General features: G+C 40.3%; 1 protein-coding gene and 1 pseudogene across 2 annotated transcripts in view; both read right to left on the reverse strand.

Moving 5' to 3' along the window:
- Window positions 1-722: 722 nt before the first annotated feature.
- LOC309869300 (peroxiredoxin-1 pseudogene) lies at window positions 723-1,625 on the reverse strand (annotated as a pseudogene). The gene has a single exon. The product of its transcript is annotated as a peroxiredoxin-1 pseudogene (transcript).
- Window positions 1,626-6,206: 4,581 nt separating this feature from the next.
- EFHB (EF-hand domain family member B) overlaps window positions 6,207-15,252 on the reverse strand; it is a 55,700-nt gene continuing 46,654 nt past the window's right edge. The window contains exons 10-13 of the mRNA XM_082729099.1: window positions 14,466-14,673; window positions 11,423-11,635; window positions 9,612-9,793; window positions 6,207-6,543 (exon numbers count right to left, since the gene is read on the reverse strand). Of these exons, the coding sequence (XP_082585225.1) occupies window positions 6,370-6,543; window positions 9,612-9,793; window positions 11,423-11,635; window positions 14,466-14,673 (777 nt within the window). The 3' untranslated portion in view covers window positions 6,207-6,369. The remainder of the gene's footprint in view (window positions 6,544-9,611; window positions 9,794-11,422; window positions 11,636-14,465; window positions 14,674-15,252) is intronic.

The raw sequence follows: 15,252 nt of genomic DNA on the forward strand, positions 1-15,252 counted from the left end.
CCTGCAGTCAGACCACAAGTCTGCCCCTAACCATCTACTGGGGCTGCAGACATGCAGATCGGCAGAGCACTCTCTGCACTGCTAGGTATAAAGCTCAGCTGCTGTGACTGCAGTTGAACTGGTGTGTGTGGTTATCATCACCTCTCCCCAGGGCAGGAGTCGCTTTGCAGTGGTGATGGTCCCTGCTGGGGCTACTTGCCAGATTATGTCCCAAGCCACTTTGGAGGCACTCCTGATGAGTAGGGCAGGTTGGATGGTGTGGATCCACTGGAGAACACAGGAGTGCACAGTGTTACCAAGATAGGTAGTGTTTGCCAGCTTCCCACACGTATTCAACTCTCTAGGCTGAGGAGTGGGGAGGGAAATAGCATCCACCAGCACTTCTGTGCATGGAGAAGTCTCCCAAAGATCCCTGACCCTCCAGCACACATTCTGAGATTAGTATATAAATCCTCTTAACCAACCAACAAAAACTTCTACCTACACTCCAGGTGCTTTTCAAACTGTGCTTCTATTCTTATCTTGCTGTGTGTGTAGGCAGGGAAGGGGGCGGTGTTTGTTTTGCAGTCTCTTAAGGGTGAGGACTGTTTCTTATTGCCTTTTGGCTCTCCCAGAGGCAAGCCTGCTGATTTTTAAAATACCTGGAGTTAAGCCCCACTGGTTTTCAAAACCAAATGTGGGGATTAGTCTTCTCATTGAAGGTCTCTCATGTCATGTGCCTATTTTTTTTTTCTCAGTTCAAGTTTAATAGAAACAACAGAAGATCAGAAGTGTTGCCCTCCTACTGTACATCACAGTTGGCCTGCCCTGTAACACAGTTCAGGCCATTCTCTCCAGAGAAGGCAGGCTGGACTCCCCAACCCCTGCAGGAAAGGCCTGTCCCACATCTGCACAAAGTCTAAAGTCTTGTGTTTTAAGCATTAACAATAGTACAAAAGAGATTTTGTTTTCATGGCCACCCACTACAGCCCAGCCCTAAAATGGCCCGGCGCTCACTTCTGCTTAGAGAAATACTCTTTGCTCTTCTGGACATCAGGCTTGATGGTATCACTGCCAGGCTTCCAGCCAGCTGGGCACACTTCCCCATGCTTGTCAGTAAACTGAACCAGTCGCAGAGTCTCATCCACAGAGCGGCCAACAGGTAGGTCATTTACAGTGATCTGCCTAAGGATGCCTTTATCATCAATGATAAAGAGGCCCCTGAACGAGATGCCTTCATCAGCCTTTAAGACTCCATAGTCCTGAGCAATGGTACGCTTGGGGTCTGATACCAAGGGAGTGTTCATGGGTCCCAGTCCTCCTTGTTTCTTGGGTATATTGATCCATGCCAGGTGACAGAAATGAGAATCCACAGAAGCACCAATCACTTGAAAGTTGAGTTTCTTAAATTCTTCTGCCCTGTCACTGAAAGCAATTATCTCCGTGGGACACACAAAGGTGAAGTCAAGAGGGTAAAAGAAGAACACAACATATTTTCCTTTGTAGTCAGATAGGCTGAGGTCTTTGAACTGGCCATCTGGCATAACAGCCATGGCTTTGAAGTTGGGGGCAAGATGCCCAATTTTGGCATTTCCTGAAGACATCTTGCTATTGGCCGCTCTACGAACAAAAGCTCCGAAGACAAGGCAGGAAGAAGACTCATGTGCCTATTTTGCCTGGTATGTGGTATTGGGGTCTCTTCTTTCTCTGTGCTTGTGATGTCCCTCCCATTTGCAGTTAGTCTCCCTGGGAGTTTGGATACCAACTGTCTCTGCCCCTCCTACCCTGTTTGATATGGACTCCTCTCTTTGATTAACTATGGAAAGTTTGTTCTGCCACTCTTCAGATCATTTTCTGATGTAGTTGTTACAAGGTGTGTCTGTGGAACTGAGACGAGGTAAGCCTAGCCTCCTATTCTGCCATCTTCCCAGAAGTCTTTTTTTTTTAAGATTTATTTATTTATTTGACAGAGAGAGAGAGACCACAGTACGCAGAGCGGCAGTGGGGTAGGGGGCAGGGAGCAGACTCCCTGCTGAGCAGAAAGCCTGATACTGGGCTCCGTCGCAGGACCCTGAGATCATGACCTGAACCAAAGGCAGAGGCTTAACCTACTGAGCCACCCAGGCGTCCCTTCCCAGCAGTCTTTAAAGGCTTCTTCTTGAGGCCCCTGCGTTGCTTAGTTAGTTAAGCATCTGACTTTTGATTTTGGCTCAGGTCATGATCTCAGGGTGTGAAATCAAACCCCACTTTGGGCTCATGCTAGACATGGGGTCTGCTTAAGATTCTCTCTCTCCCTCTCTCTCTGCCCCTCTTCAGGAGCTATAAACAAACGAACAATTAAAAAAGGGCTGCTTCTTTAGTGACAGTGTTTATACAGCAAACAGGAAATGTTGGTCTTCACAAAAGACAAACTGGAAAGTTTCTAACTGCTCAGAAATTAGGAAAGACAACCTTTATAAAGCAACAAGGTGATCTTGGTGGTATCATAAGCCATGGAGGTATTCCCAGCCAGACATCTGTCAAGTCAACCCCAGCCACCAGGCCTGGAATAGGCAGAGGCAGCCTCAGAGTATAGCCTGCTACCACCTCATTGTACATTTCAGTTACAACACTAAATGTACTTGTGAGTGGCAGTGGCCTCAGCTGATAATGGATTGCCAGGGCCCAGTAAGAAGCAATTCAATTCAATTCTAGGGGCTCCTGGGCGACTCAGTCTTTAAATGTCTGCTTTCGGCTCAGGTCATGATCCCAGGACTCTGGGATCGAGCCCCATATCCGGCTCCCTGCTCTGCAGGAAGCTTGTTTTTCCCTCTCCCACACCCCCTGCTTGTGTTTCCTCTCTCACTGTGTCTCTCTGTGTCAAATAAATAAAATCTTTAAAAAAAGATTCAGTTCTAGAAAAGAGAATCTTTCCATGTACATAAACCCTTTGGACATTAGGTAGTGAAACTGAATCTGTAATTCAATTCAATTCAGACACTTTTATAGTGAGGCTTTGGCTTTTTTTTTTTTTTTAAAGTAGGCTCCATACCCCGCTTTGATCTCACAACCCTGAGATCAAGACCTAAACTGAGATTAAGAGAGATGCTTAACTTACTGAGCAACCCAGGCACCCTCTGAGTCTCTAGCTTTTAAATAAGGCTTGCCCAACTAGACATCACTAGGTCCATCACCCCAGTGCTACCTTGCATTCAAAGCAGGTAGCAAATTATCAATCAGCTTAACTTGGATTCACTTGGATTAACTCATCAAGGATCAGTTCAACCATCTGCCCCACTTTGACTCTGATGATTTTTTTTAAGGTTTTATTTATTTACTTGACATAGAGAGATCACAAGTAGGCAGAGAGGCAGGCAGAGAGAGAGAGAGGAGGAAGCAGACTCCCTGCTGAGCAGAGAGCCCGATGCGGGACTCAATCCCAGGACCCTGGGATCATGACCTGAGCTGAAGACAGAGGCTTTAACCCACTGAGCCACCCAGGTGCCCCACTGACTCTGATGATTTAATTCATGGGGGGAAACAGTCTTGGGCACAAGATTGCAGGAACCCACTCACAAGAGAATATTGACAATAGGCTATGATATAGCATCGACATTACCTCTAGTCCCTTGAGGCTTGGATTACATCACAGGTCATGAAGCTTAAATATAGAAGAATTGTTTCAGATGAGTGGAAACTAAAGAGATATGACAACTAAATGCAACATATGATAATTGATTAAATCCAAGCTAGACCCAAAAAAAAAATATTTTTCACTGTAAAAAGCATTAGCATCACAAAGAATTTGGGGAGAAATTTGAATATGGTCTACAGATTAGAAAATAATGTCATAGTAATGATAATTTCCTGATTTTGAAAATTACACTATATTTGGATAGTAGACTACATTTGTTTTCAGGAAAGACATACCAAAGTACTTGGAAGTACAGTGTGAATGTGCAGGTAGGTGGGTAGGAGGATGGATGGATGGATGGATGGATGAATGGGAAGAGTTGAAGAAAACAGGGCTGGACAGTAGTTAAAGCAATAAAAGACAGGTTTTCTTCAGAACTGTTGCAACAGGGGAATAGAGACCTCAGTGAAGAACTGGGTTCAATTCTAAACATAACAAGGAAAAGTGGGTAATTATAGCCAAGAAGCAGGTTGGGGGAGGTCAGTGCATGGAAAATTATTAAGAGAAGACATATGGGTAGGAGTAATTCTTGCAAAATAAACAAGAATTTTTTCTAAAGACAGACCAAGGTTTTATACATCAAAGATGGGGGATGAGAAATTTGATCAGACATAAAGGTAGGGAGGGTAATCAGATATCAAGAGTAGGAAGAGTCACTCTGGATTTCGCAGGATTCTTACTAAAACTGAGCAATGCAGGGGCCCTGGGTAGCTCAGTCGGTTAAGTGTCTGCCTTCAGCTCAGTTCATGATCCTGGGGTCCTAGGATCAAATCCCGCCTCAGGCTCCTTGCTCAGCAAGAAGCCTGCTTCTCCTTCAGCCCCTCTCCCTGCTTGAGCTCAATTTCTCTCGTTCTCTGACAAATCAATAAATAAATCTTAAAAAAAATAAAACTGAGCAATGCAGGCTCAGTAAGGACAAAAACAGAAAGATGGATAGGTAGGTAGGTAGATAGATGGATGGATGGAGAGGTGTTTGTAAATGTTTAATAACTGGCTCTTCAGAAGGGAAAAAATTCATGATCCATAGCATTTGTTTGTTTCCTTAGTGTAAATACTTGCACCGTAGACAATTTCAAATTATCAGTGTGGAGTCACTGGATGCAGCAGAGGGAAGAAATACTCACAATCGACTATAGTGAACCATTAACAGCAGTTCTAGCACACCACTGCCTGATGCTTTGTACTAATTTTGCAAATCTACTCTAAGTCTGAAATTATTTCAGAATTCAAAGTTAATAATTTTTAATATAAGTTACCTATATAATAAATGAATTGTAAAATTACTTTTTCTAGACATTGGGTAAAGCATTTTTTTAAACCTCAGGTCTCTCTCTCTCTCTCTCTCTAAGTAATGGTAGACCATATTTTAACCATAATATCTAAGTTAAACAGTAATTTTTCATACCAGTACACAATGAACCACAAAGTTCAAGGTCTATCACAGAGAAACATTGATAGAATACATGCTAATCAAGTTATATAACTAGTCAAGCTTCATTGGTGGCTTCAACCCACACCTGAAGCTTCTGATGTAGAAAGAACACATACACTGAGGTCACACCTTCCCACCAAAGGGCCAAGGCATGAGGGAGGGAATGAGTTAACACAATTTGCCACTGATAATTTCTAAAGCTACCTGTAATGGTGGGTCAGCTGTGCCCTTTTAGGACAATATTTTTTTTGGCCATAGAAAATAGATTTTTTTTAAGTTTTTACTTAAATTCCAGTGGGTGCAATCTTGATTTCTGGTGTACAATTTAGTGATTCTACACTTACATACAACAGCCAGCACCCATCACCACAAGTGCACGCCTTAATCGCCATCACCTATTTAACCCATTCCCCCTCCTACCTCCCCTCTGGTAACCCTCAGTTTGTTCTCTATAGTTGGGTCTGTTTCTTGGTTTGCTTCTCATTTTTTCTCCCTATGCTTGCTTGTTTTGTTTCTTAAATTCCACATATGAGTGAAATCATATGGAATTTGTCTATCTCTGACTGACTTATTTCTCTTAGCATAATACTCTCTAGCTCCATCCACATCACCGCAAATGGGAAGATTCCATTCTTTTTTATTCATAATATATGAATACACACACACACACACACACACACACACACATATCTCACATCTTCTTTATGTATTCATCAGTTGATGGACGCCTGTGCTATTCCCATAGTTTAGCTATTGTTGATAATGCTGCTATAAATGGCCATAGGGAGATAGCAAAACTAATGGCTATTATGTCACTGATGAAACTCCACATTTTGTTCTCTAGCTCCTGCTTCCTGTACTTGTTTCTTTTTCTCAGATGCTAACAGAGATGGAAAGCTTACTAAACTTATTATTAAGCTTATTACGTTCTGTTATAGTAACAAAAGGTTGGAAGCAAAATTTTGTCAACCTGGTATCACAAACTAGACTTTGAAATTCAGTCAACCAACTAAATGCATAGACTTCTTAAGTATTCTAAACATACCTTACCTTTGGTAAGGTAAAAGGTTAACTCTAAGTGCTTTTCAAGTTCTTGGTGCTTTATAGAATATAAAATAAATCTTAAAATCCCAATCAAATTTATTAGCCATATACACAGACACAGGAGTCCTACTACAGTGATTGCTGAATTCTAACATAATATCTAAAACCAGAATGGACTGAACATTTTTGATGAATTCAGATTTAACAATTCTTTTGTTTAAATGAATGAACTCCAAAAATATCACATGGTTGTTTTACACTTGACCCGGTCTGCATGTTGTATCTCATCCAGAACATTTCTGATGGTCTCAACACAAACTTCTCCTCTGTGATGTTTTTTTGATGCAAGATTCCATACATTTTCAAATTCTTCATCAGAAAGCTTGACACCAATATTACATAATATCTCTGCAATCTAGAAAAAAAAATTGAAGGTCAGACTAAGATTTGTGCTTTTATTTTTTTTTAAGATTTTATTTATTTGACAGAGATTACAACTAGGCAGCGAGGCAGGTAGAGAGAGAGGAAGGGAAGCAGGCTCCCCGTGGAGCAGAGAGCTTGATGCGGGGCTTGATCCCAGGACCCTGAGATCATGACCTGAGCCGAAGGCAGAGGCTTTAACCCACTGAGCCACCCAGGTGCCCCAGATTTATTTTTTTTAAGATTTTATTTATTTATTTATTTATTTATTTATTTATTTGACAGAGAGAGAGAGCACAAGCAGGCAGAGAGGCAGGCAGAGGCAGAGAGAGAAGCAGGCTCCCCACTGAGCAAGGAGCCCAATGCGGGGCTTGATCCCAGGATACTGAGATCATGACCCAAGCCGAAGGCAGTGGCTTAACCCAATGAGCCACCCAGGCACCCCTTTAAATTTGAATTTTAAAAATATCTTTATAACATCTAATACTATGGATATTTATCCCCCCCAAATTGTGCACCAACACGTGTATGTACATGTGTGCCTGTTATATATAATAATAATCAGCTATCAAAAATTCCAGTATTTTCAATTCAGGAATCATTTTGTTAATATGAAGATGAGAATATTCACCTATACTAGCCCATATACAAAATTGCTTCCAACTCTTTGTTTTTGGTTGAAAGAAGACTTGCTGGATCTGAGTTCTATCTCACTTCTTATCACTAGGATCTTGTATATGTCATGTCAATCCCTTGAAAATTAGTTTCTCTTCTCTAAAATATGATCACTTATAAAATGTCTCTTACTGGCCTGTTATAAACCTTATAGTTATAGGTGTGCAAATGTCAGAAAGATAGAGTATGCATGAATAACTGAGCAAACTAAAATTTGAGCATATTGAAAACCAGCAAATTCTGGTTATTAGTAATTTTTCTGCAATGATAATTATTATGGGAAAACATATTTCTTACATCCCAGGGAAAATTTAAGAAAGGAAAGATAAGAACCAGCAGTGGAAAGAAATGTTAGAATGAGTAGAGGAAATAAAAGGTGTGGGGAAAAAATGAAACTAAATTTATTTTTTTTAAGATTTTTTTCCATTTATTTATTTGAGCGAGAGAGTGAGAGAACACATGAGCGAGGGGAGAGGCAGGGAGCCTGATGCAGTGGGTGGGGGCTCGATCCCAGGACCCCAGGATCATGACCTGAGCCCAAGGCAGACACTTAACCGACTAAGCCATGCAGGTGCCCCAAAATTAAATTTAAAAGAGGAAAAATATTTACTTTGAGGCATACAGAAAAAAAGCCAGGAGGGAAATGGAAAGAAAGGTTAGTGAATAGGAAAGCCAAAGAAATACAAGTGCTGCAGAATACATCTATTAAACAAAATCTTAACAAAATTAAAAGATCCCCTAGAAATGATGTGCCCTCATGGGAAATTAACAGTATAATCAAATACATTTGAAATTCAAAAAAGCAGAGCTGCAAGCAGCTGCAGTTGTACAACAAAAACACCTCAGTGTCCAAGTGCAGAGCTGTGGGTCCCCCCCATCCAGGGGCAGGTAAGGACTGTCCCGACAGAGCGAATTCCAGAAATAGCCCAAGTCAGTCTTGAGCATCCCAAACCTCCACCTCCATTTCCTTCCCGCCTCCTCAGGAGGCCTCCCTCCCCTAGTTCCCTATTGCATCACAGTGCACTGATTTGCTATTATTTTCCAGAAGTCCATCCACTCTCAAGTTAGCATTACTACTCAACCACTCATTTGGGTTTTCTTTTTTTCTAGAAGTGTGAATTAAAGGACAACTTGCTAGTTAAAAGAATTTTAGGTATCATGCAACAAGCATGATTTTTGTTTCTTTTGGCAACTATTTCATAGGCCCTTTAGAGTAATCAAGGGAAGTGAAACACTTTGGGAGTGTCCCTTTGAGTTCCTTCATTGGGAACACCCAGCAGGCATCTTCTCTGAGTTTCTCCTCCCTTCTTCTTTCTGTCTCCTACCTCAGTGGGGATTAAATGTTGGGATGAATGTATTATAATTAAGGTAGTAGTTAGTAAGTTTTCAAGCCATCAATGCTTCATCTGAAGTGCCAGAAGGTACCATATGACTGTCTCCTCAACCATTCCTAGTTCTGAATATGAAAATTCTGAAGAAGCTATTGCACCCTAGTTTACACCCTGCTTTTTATGAGTGCAGACCAAGGCAGGTTGGCCAAGCATTGCTATTAATCTTTGGCTCTTAGAACCTCAGTGGCTATTCTGACCTAGCCGGTTGTTTCTGTTTTATAACCCACGTAGGAAGAAAATCACCTACAATATGAGGACCATGTTTTCTAACAAACAAAAACCAGATACATGGGTTGACAAATGGTGTGGCAACAGGACAGAATAAATAAATCAGTGCTCTCACAGATAATCTAAGGCAGAAGATAGCCACGGTACATAAAGAGGGCACAGAGTGGCCCTTCTCGTACTTACTTCTTGGTTTTGGAGATACAAAACCATAAGATACTTACACAAGGAAGGGACCGATCTCTTTTGCTTTTCCTCAACTACAAATAGTGTTGAGTTCCTCAGGAAAATGTTTTTCTTTTTATGTGTAGGTCATAGTGGATATATAATGTGAATGTAATGTTTCCTATGATAGAAGAAAAACTGCTCCAAGAATCGTATGAAAACATCAACCAAAACAACCAAACTGAACATTATCCTCAAGAATTCTGTATTTGGGGGCGCCTGGGTGGCTCAGTGGGTTAAAGCCTCTGCCTTCGGCTCAGGTCATGATTCCAGCGTCCTGGGATCGAGCCCTGCATCGGGATCTCTGCTTGGTGGGTAGCCTGGTTCCCTTCCTCTCTCTCTGCCTACTTGTGATCTCTGTCTGTGAAATAATAAAATCTTAAAAAAAAAAATCCTGTATTTGAGGATCCTGATGACTTTTGTATATCAAAGCTCACATTTTAAACAGTCTAAAATTAAATAGTTGTGGATAAATAAACATTTTCATCTTTGTGTGTTTGTGTGAAGCTGACATTTCTTCCAAATCTTGTGAAATAATATGCTGTACCTCTTTTTTTGATCTGGTCTTGAAGAAGTCTCTTTCAAACACTCCTTTCTGGCCAAAGACGGTAGGATGTAGTAAGGAATAGGCATTGCCCTCTTCGCCATAATTAGTTCTATCACTGACACGACGAATTCGGGGGGCAGGAATATCAGACCGAATGGTTGGAACACCATAGATGGGATAACCTAAGACACCAATGAGAAAGAGAAAAAAACATTCTAAAACTGAACTGTACAATATAGTAGCCACCAGCCACATGGAGCAATTGAGTACATACTTGAAATGGGTCCAAACTGAGATGTGATATAAGTATAAAATACACACTGAATTTCAAAGATTTAGTACCCCCCCAAAAAAGTGGCATATTTAATCATTTTATATTGATTAATTGTTGAAGAATATTTGGAAGCTCTATATACTATACATAAAGTATATATACTATTAAAATTTATTTCACCTGTTTCTTTTGCTTAATGTGGCTACTAAAAATTTTTAAATACATAGAACTCCAATTATATTTCTATTGGACAACACTATTCTAAAGGGAGTAGCAAGATCTCATTATACTAGAACATATATAACATGTCTATAAAATCCAGTTAAGAAAAATGCATAAAACTTTAATCATGTCCTTAGTCTAAGGAAGTGATCTTAGCCAACATAAAATAGTCTCTAACCAAGAGTCATCATGCTCAATAATAAGGTATGAATTGGGATGCCTGGGTGACTCAATCAGTTAAGCCACTGCCTTTGGATCAAGTCATGATCCCAGGGTCCTGGGACCGAGTAACGCATCTGGTTCCTTGCTCAGTGGGAAGCTTGCTTCTCTCTCTGCCTCTGCCTGCATTTGCTCTCTCTCTCTCTCTCTCTCTCTCTCTCTGACAAATAAATAAATAAACAAATACTAAGATATGAGGTGTTATGAGTTGAACTATATTCTCCCCAGATTTATATGTTAAAATCCTAATCACCAGTACCTCTAAATGTAACTTTAAAAATAGAGCGATTTCAGGATGTCTGGCTGGCTCAGTTGGTAGATCTTGGGAGTATAAATTAGAGCCCCATGTTGGGTGTAGAAGTTACTCAAAAGAAAAAGAGTCATTGCCTTTGTAATTAATTAAGTCGAAGTCACACTGGAATAGAGTAGGTCGCTAATCCAATGTGACTGGGAGTCCCTATAAAAGGGGCCATTTGGACCCAGGCTTTCACACAACAGAACACCATGTGAAGTCGAAGGCAGAAATCAGGGTGATGCAGCAAAAGCAAAGGGACACCAAAGATTGCCAGCAACACACCAGAATCTAGGTGAGAAGCCCGGAACAGATTCCCCCTCATAGCCCCAGAAGGAGCCAACCCTACCAATACCCTGGCCTCAGACTTCCATCTCCCAAAACCATAGATGATAAATTTCTGTTCAGGTTTGTGGTACTTGTTATGGCAGCCCTAGCAAACTCACAGATGGAGAATGAAGATACAGAGAATTGTTTTGCAAAAGCTCTTCAAATATTTGAAGGTAATCTGCGTATATCTAAGAATCACATGGCTTATGAATTTCCTAACACTTGGCATAGTCTGTGTAACATTCAGTGTTAAGGAAATCATCTTACTTGGGTCATCATTAGCAATAGTTCCATTCAGCCTGCATTAATTGAGACCTCCTGGATGGTTCAAATACAGAACTGAATGAAAGGTCCTAGGCTTTGAGAAAAGCCTAGTGAAGGTAGCAGCTGGGGACAATACAAGGACAGACAAAGGACACTTCTATGTTTGCTGATCATACTTCAAAAACTCAGCAAATAATGTGACATACTCACAAGTAGAAGGAAGAGCCCCTACAACTGCACTGATCTCAGAAGAAGTTGTCTTATAGTGACTAGAAACTTTATCACTTGGCCTCAGAAGTGTCCGGAGAGTCTTTTCTGAGCTCCCTGGTTCTTTTAAGACAATATCTTCCGGCTTTATCAGGAGAGTTGGTTCAGATTCTTCAACATTAGCCTCATCAGGATTTGCACAAGCTGGTTTTTTACCTTTAAGCAAAGAGTTGAGGGTGGGGGGCAAATTACTGGAAGAAATCACTATTGGGTGCTTGCTGCTCTGTAACAAAATCAGCTTTCCTGGTTAGTTTCTCCTTGCTGGTAGAGACTGAGACTGAGCGGTGGTCACTAATGCCAGCATCCCACTGTGGAAAAGCAAGGGCAGGCCAATGTCATACACCAGGAAATCTGAATGTGGCCTGTTTCTTCTCACCACTCCACCCACTTTAGTCTAGAATAAAGCTTTTACATCTAAGAGACCAGATGAAAAAATGAAACCTTTTTTTCCCTTTAAAAAAAAAATTAGAGTTTATTTTTATATTTAACTTGAACTACAGGATTACCAGAGTTGTTTCCAGAGTTGTGCCCCAAGGAGAGACTGGAGAAGACGCATGTGGAGTTGTAAATTCCACACATACCTGATGGTGAGGGGGAGCCCCCCACGTATTGCAACATTCGGGGAGGCAATGAGAACACAGTGTGAGCTCAGGAACCGATTATATAAATAACCTTCTTCACATCGGTGTATAAAACAAAACCCTGAGGTAAAACTCGAATAGTAAGACTCAGTCCTTTTGAAGATCTGCTTTGTTGAGTCGTTCTGAAATTTAGGAGTAAATTCCTGGCGCACCTTTTTCACAGAGCTGGGAGCTCCACAGCTATCACTAGAGGGCGCTGTGGTCTTTCAATCTGTTGACGAACGCTCGGGGTTTGGGGAAAGCCCAAGCAAGGATTATAAAGGCAAATTGGTGCCCCAGTATCCGGTTGGGGTGGGAACTGTGGCAAACCAGAAAAGACATGCCTATCTAAAATCTGAAGCCCCCATTCAGATCCTGGCAATCTGCCATGAACACATTCAGGTCTTGTGTTCCAAAACTTCTCATCTCCTCCCTGCGCCCCACAAAAAGCAGAAATCTGGACCAGTATGAGAAACAGTGTCTCGGGAAACTGTTTGAAAGCCACTGCCTTAGCATACTTACCCCTTTTGGGGCGCCGGGGTGGTTCAGTGGGGTAAAGCCTCTGTCTTTGGCTCAGGTCATGATCCCGGGGGTCCTGGGATCGAGCTATCTGCTTGGCAGGGAGCCTGCTTCCCCCTCTCTCCCTCTGCCTGTCTCTCTGCCTACTTGTGATTTCTGTCAAATAGGTGAATAAAACCTTAAAAAAGAAAGAAAGAAAGAAAGAAAGAAAGAAAGAAAGAAAGAAAGAAAGAAAGAAAGAAAGAAAGAAAGAAAGAAAGAAAGAAAGAATACTTACCCCTTTCCTCTGAAAGCGGAATTGGATATGAGAAAATTCCTGGCAAAACTTTCCTGAGCCCCTGACTGAACCACTGGCCACTGTCTTAGAAGATGGAAAATCTCAAGGACTCCATTGAAAGCGACTGATGAAGTCAGAACCCAAACACTAGGATCAATTTGAAAAATGATCTGGTTTGAAAACAGGCTTCTACTTTCCCCCACTACTCGAAGAGTTGTGCCAAGAAGAAAAAACTCTATCACCCCTTTGTATTTCTGAAAGGACTAGGGCAGAATTGTTTTCTATAAAATCTTCATTAGGCAAACAAAATCCCCCTACTGTCCTAGCTGCTTGAACAGAAAGGTCATCTCAGAAACTCATAAGGGCTCCCATCATAAATAAGGCCCCAAATTTTGTTTTGGCCTTGCAGAAAGGCATGACCCAGGAATAAAAGTAAAAACAGTAATAACTTCACTTTTTAGAGGAGAATATTCCAGAGGAGATAGAAATGTAAACAATCTTTTTAAAAAGTTAATCCTCTCTAATAATCAAGATTTGAACATTAAAGTGAACAACGTGTCATAATAATAACTAAATTACAAGAATGATTGGAATAATACTCAGTGGTAGCAAAGTTAGAATAAAACCTCACAGATCTGGCTGATAAAATTGCAAATTGGTACAATCATTTAGAAAAACAAAATGAAAATATAGTTACTTCTGGGACAATAATAACATTCATAAGAAATTAGATATAATTAGAAACAAAGATTTTGGAGAGATGATAATCATTATAGCGTTACTGATATTACTTTTAAAAATCTGGAAATAACCTAAATTTCAAAGAGTGAGGAAATAGCTTAGTAATTCATCTTACATCTGCATGAGGGAACTGAAAATGAAGTTCATAAAAAAGTTTACCATAAAATTATTTCTTAATTCCATAGAAATTTGAAAACTAAATTTTAAAAAGCCAAATAAAAATGGTACATTCACTGTGATTTTATATAGAGAGAGTACATCTATGTGTGTATGTATATACATACACACACACACACACACACAGTGTTAGTGATGCAAGAAGTCAACGTGGAAACAGGAAAATATTTAAACAAAGGTAAAGATTGCTTTTCTCATATAAAATGCAAAAGAATAAATTTTCTTATGTCAAATCCTAGACTACTACTGAGTTTTCCTGGGGGAGGGGAGCTAATTACTCTAAGACAATGGTTTTTCAAACAGCTTTCTGAGGAACTATCTTTCATATTTTGGATTTTGGTGTAAACTGTTTTGCTTATAATTTTTTTTTTGAAGAGGTTATTGCATGGTTCCAAATTCAAAGACATAAAACACATAGATTAAAATGTGAGTCTTGCTGCCACCCTGTCCCCTAGTTACCTGATTCCCCTTAAACATCACCAAACTCTTTCCTGTCCTTCCACAGATATTCTATGCATAAATAAGCAAATAATATGAATCTATGTGCATATTTTTTAATATAAAATATTAAAGTTGACAAGAGTCAAGCTCCTAGAAAACTGAAAATATAAAAGCCCATGTAAGAATTCAGCAATCTTTCAAAAATAAATACCTTTAATAATGACCCTCTCTTCATGCTCTTTAAGAGGCATTCTATCTTTCCAGTTAAGAAAATTTGCAAATTCTAGGTAGTTAATCTGCCCATCATTATCGACATCACAGTAGTCAAAGAGCTGGTCCAGGAGCTTCTCATCTAAGTGTAAGCTGGCTTGTTCACAAGCCTCCCGAAGCTCGGCTTTATCTATCACCCCATCTCCATTCTGTTAGACACAAAACAGAAAAAGATGAAGCAAGCATTGTCTTTAAGAGCAGAGTATGCAACATGTATTATCTCTTTTAAGAAAAAAGAAAGAGATCACATAAATTCAAAGAATTTGTCTTATTTTTTACATAAGAGCAGTCAAATACTAAGTGAGTTCCTCATTGTGTTAACCTGATATACACACAGTAATTTGAACCCTGGTTGAAGCAGGATGTGACACAGAATCTTTGTTCATTCCACTTTAACATTTTTTTTCTTTGAATCATGCTATTTACACTGTGGCAGGGCAGGTGTAACCATGATTTGTGCTTGACATTTCATTTAACCAACATTGTGAACTCTTGATAGCTTTCTACATTTTCCCATGCTTTCAAAGTTTTTTACACCTCTGGTGTTCCAACTGAGCACTAAATGGTCTTCCATTCTTTTGTCTGGTAATGAGGAGAAATTGGGGAAGTAGTTATAGGCCAAACACAGGGAGGTAGACTCGAAGACCATTGCCTGTTTGTTGTCAACACTCCTGTGGGCAAGAGGGACATGCTAGCAATCTGGCCACAGTGTAACAATTAGCACTAAA

This window comes from Mustela nivalis, assembly GCF_964662115.1.
Source record: "Mustela nivalis genome assembly, chromosome: 1".
Lineage (NCBI taxonomy): Eukaryota > Metazoa > Chordata > Mammalia > Carnivora > Mustelidae > Mustela > Mustela nivalis.